General features: G+C 57.9%; 1 protein-coding gene across 1 annotated transcript in view; it reads right to left on the bottom strand.

Moving 5' to 3' along the window:
• Positions 1-1036, bottom strand: part of AMT (aminomethyltransferase) — an 8448-nt gene extending 7412 nt beyond the window's left edge. Inside the window, exons 1-2 of the mRNA XM_018575080.1 lie at positions 914-1036; positions 3-150 (exon numbers count right to left, since the gene is read on the bottom strand). Coding sequence (XP_018430582.1) covers positions 3-150; positions 914-988 — 223 coding nt within the window. The 5' untranslated portion in view covers positions 989-1036. The remainder of the gene's footprint in view (positions 1-2; positions 151-913) is intronic.
• Positions 1037-2398: the final 1362 nt, after the last annotated feature.

Below are 2398 nucleotides of genomic sequence, written 5' to 3'. Positions count from 1 at the left end.
GAAGAGGGAGCAGTGCTGGCGGGTGTGGAGGTGAGAGGCGATGTGGCTGTCCTTGTACTGCACCGGCAGACTCCATCCCGCAAACTCCACCATCTTGCCGCCATGATGGCGGTGGAAGTCGTAGAGCGCGGTGCGGCGAGGCGCGTCCACCTGAGGAGAGAGCAGAAGAGGGTGAGTGAAGGAGAACTCCGACCTCCCGGAATGCCGGACCCGGAGGAGGCGGAGATCACAACGCCGGCCCAACAGAGCGAACGCCACTAATGACAGAACCGGATCCGAGGAGGAATCTTTGATCCCCCCTGCCGCGGTCCCAGAGGATCGGGGGGGTGCCAGTCTCTGCCCTCCCCTCCCCCCGATAACACCCTCCAAGCCCCCAAACTAAGAGTCTATGGATGGGAACCAGCAGTTTAAAAAAAGGACAAAACTCATTCTGGCCGGGGTGCCCCCTCCCCTCCCCCCGGGGTGCCAGTCTCTGCCCTCTCCTCCCCCCGGGGTGCCAGTCTCTGCCCTCTCCTCCCCCCGGGGTGCCAGTCTCTGCCCTCTCCTCCCCCCTGAGGGTGGGTGCGGTGGAGGGAAGTAAATTCCAGAACACGGATTGGGGACATTTGGCTCCGGGACACGGGGCAGAGTCCACCTCCCCTCCCCCCCATACACACGGTACAGAGCCAGCTGGGCCCCGGGCCCCTCCAGGTCAGATAATGGTGGGCTCCGATGAAGGGGTCCTCCGCAGTGTGCATAGGGAGACAACACAGAGATACTACTGCTCAGGTCAGCGCTATGGTCACATGACTGCTACACAGCGCCATGGCTGCCGGTATACAAAGTTCTCACAAACGTGCAGCGCTCCTGCAGATGTCGGCGCTGTGGCGGTACCTGGCACACAATGATGGGGTGAGTAGTGGTCAGTCATTACCTGTGGCCCCCCGCTGTACCCCCTCCTCTGCACCCGGATCGCCCCCCGGACACCCGAACACACCGCCCGCAGCATCTCCGACACCTGAGAGTACTGCGCATGCGCGGGCACACACCTCCAGCAGGTTGTGAGCGTGCGCGCTTAGTCTCCCCCCCCCGCTCAGCTGTCAATCATCCGCTTGGGAGGGGGCGGGGCATCAGTGTCATTAATTGGAGTTGAACTTCCCCCAGTGAAATCTACATCCGGTTTCTGTACTTCCGGCCTATGGGGTCACCGGGGATGTGTTCTGGGAGAGAAGAAGGTTAGAAACCCAATATTGGATATCTGTGTCTCCTGAGCAGATTTCTCTTCACTTCCTGTTCAGGAGGCACAACAGGAAGTCTCATCTTGGAAGATTTCACCTCTCTCGCTCTTCTCTTGACAACTGTAGCATTTATCCCATCTCAATAAATAGAGTGGTGTCACCTCCCCACCCCCCAACCTGTGATTGGACACTGAAGGAGCAGCAAACTGCTGACACTGCCTCCTGTAAGCATGCTCATTCTGTTAGACTGACAGCACTGTGCAATGGCAATGCATCATCTGCGGAGATGCTGGAATTTGAAAAGGAGGGAGGGGATACCCCATGGTGGGCAGGGTCACCCCAAGGGTGAGGGGATACCCCATGGTGCGACCGCAGCCGGCTGTCCAGTAGCAGCTGTGACACCCCGCCTCCCACATTGTAGACTCCGCCCACACCTGAAATAATACGGCAGACACAGGGAGAGGAAATCATTCCTTTATTGTAGAAAAGTCATCAGCGGAATCTGTTCCCAGGTGGAGCTCGCTGTGTCACAGCTCTGAATGTACGATAGGGGCGGAGCCATGACAGCACTGAATGTATGATGGGGCGGAGCCATGACACAGCTCTGATTAGGGTATGGTAGGGGCGGAGCTATGGCACAGCTCTGAATGTACGATAGGGGCGGAGCCATGACAGCACTGAATGTATGATGGGGCGGAGCTATGACACCGCTGTGATTAGGGTATGGTAGGGGCGGAGCTATGGCACAGCTCTGATGACGTATGGTAGGGGGCAGAGTCATGTTCCACACAGTCTGTTCTGGGGACACGGAGCCCCTTTCTCCTCATGGTAGGGGCAGATATTGGGGTGTGGTGACAACTCATAAGAGGAAGTCCCGGGCAGGTGACTCGCTATGGTATCCGGAGCCGTCCGGGTGCCCCGGGAGATCCCCATCCGACATTCCGCACTCAGGCTCCGCCTACTCATGTGTAGGACAGAAGATTGATGTCATAGCAACCGTCCACCTGAAGAGAGAACAATGGGAGAGATCAGATCTGCTCCGCCACCACGGATCACCATGACAGTCACATGACCTCTACTGCTGGGCCCCTATAGAGTGATTTCTATTCGTCATCCCTTCAGAAAGTAATTGATGGAAAATGGTGGGGGATGGGACATGAGGGGAGGGCGGGACATGGAGG

This window comes from Nanorana parkeri, unplaced genomic scaffold, assembly GCF_000935625.1.
Source record: "Nanorana parkeri isolate BGI_ZX_2015 unplaced genomic scaffold, ASM93562v1 scaffold3522, whole genome shotgun sequence".
Lineage (NCBI taxonomy): Eukaryota > Metazoa > Chordata > Amphibia > Anura > Dicroglossidae > Nanorana > Nanorana parkeri.
The sequence above is the reverse complement of the archived record's forward strand: the minus strand, read 5'-3'. Positions and strand labels throughout refer to the sequence as shown.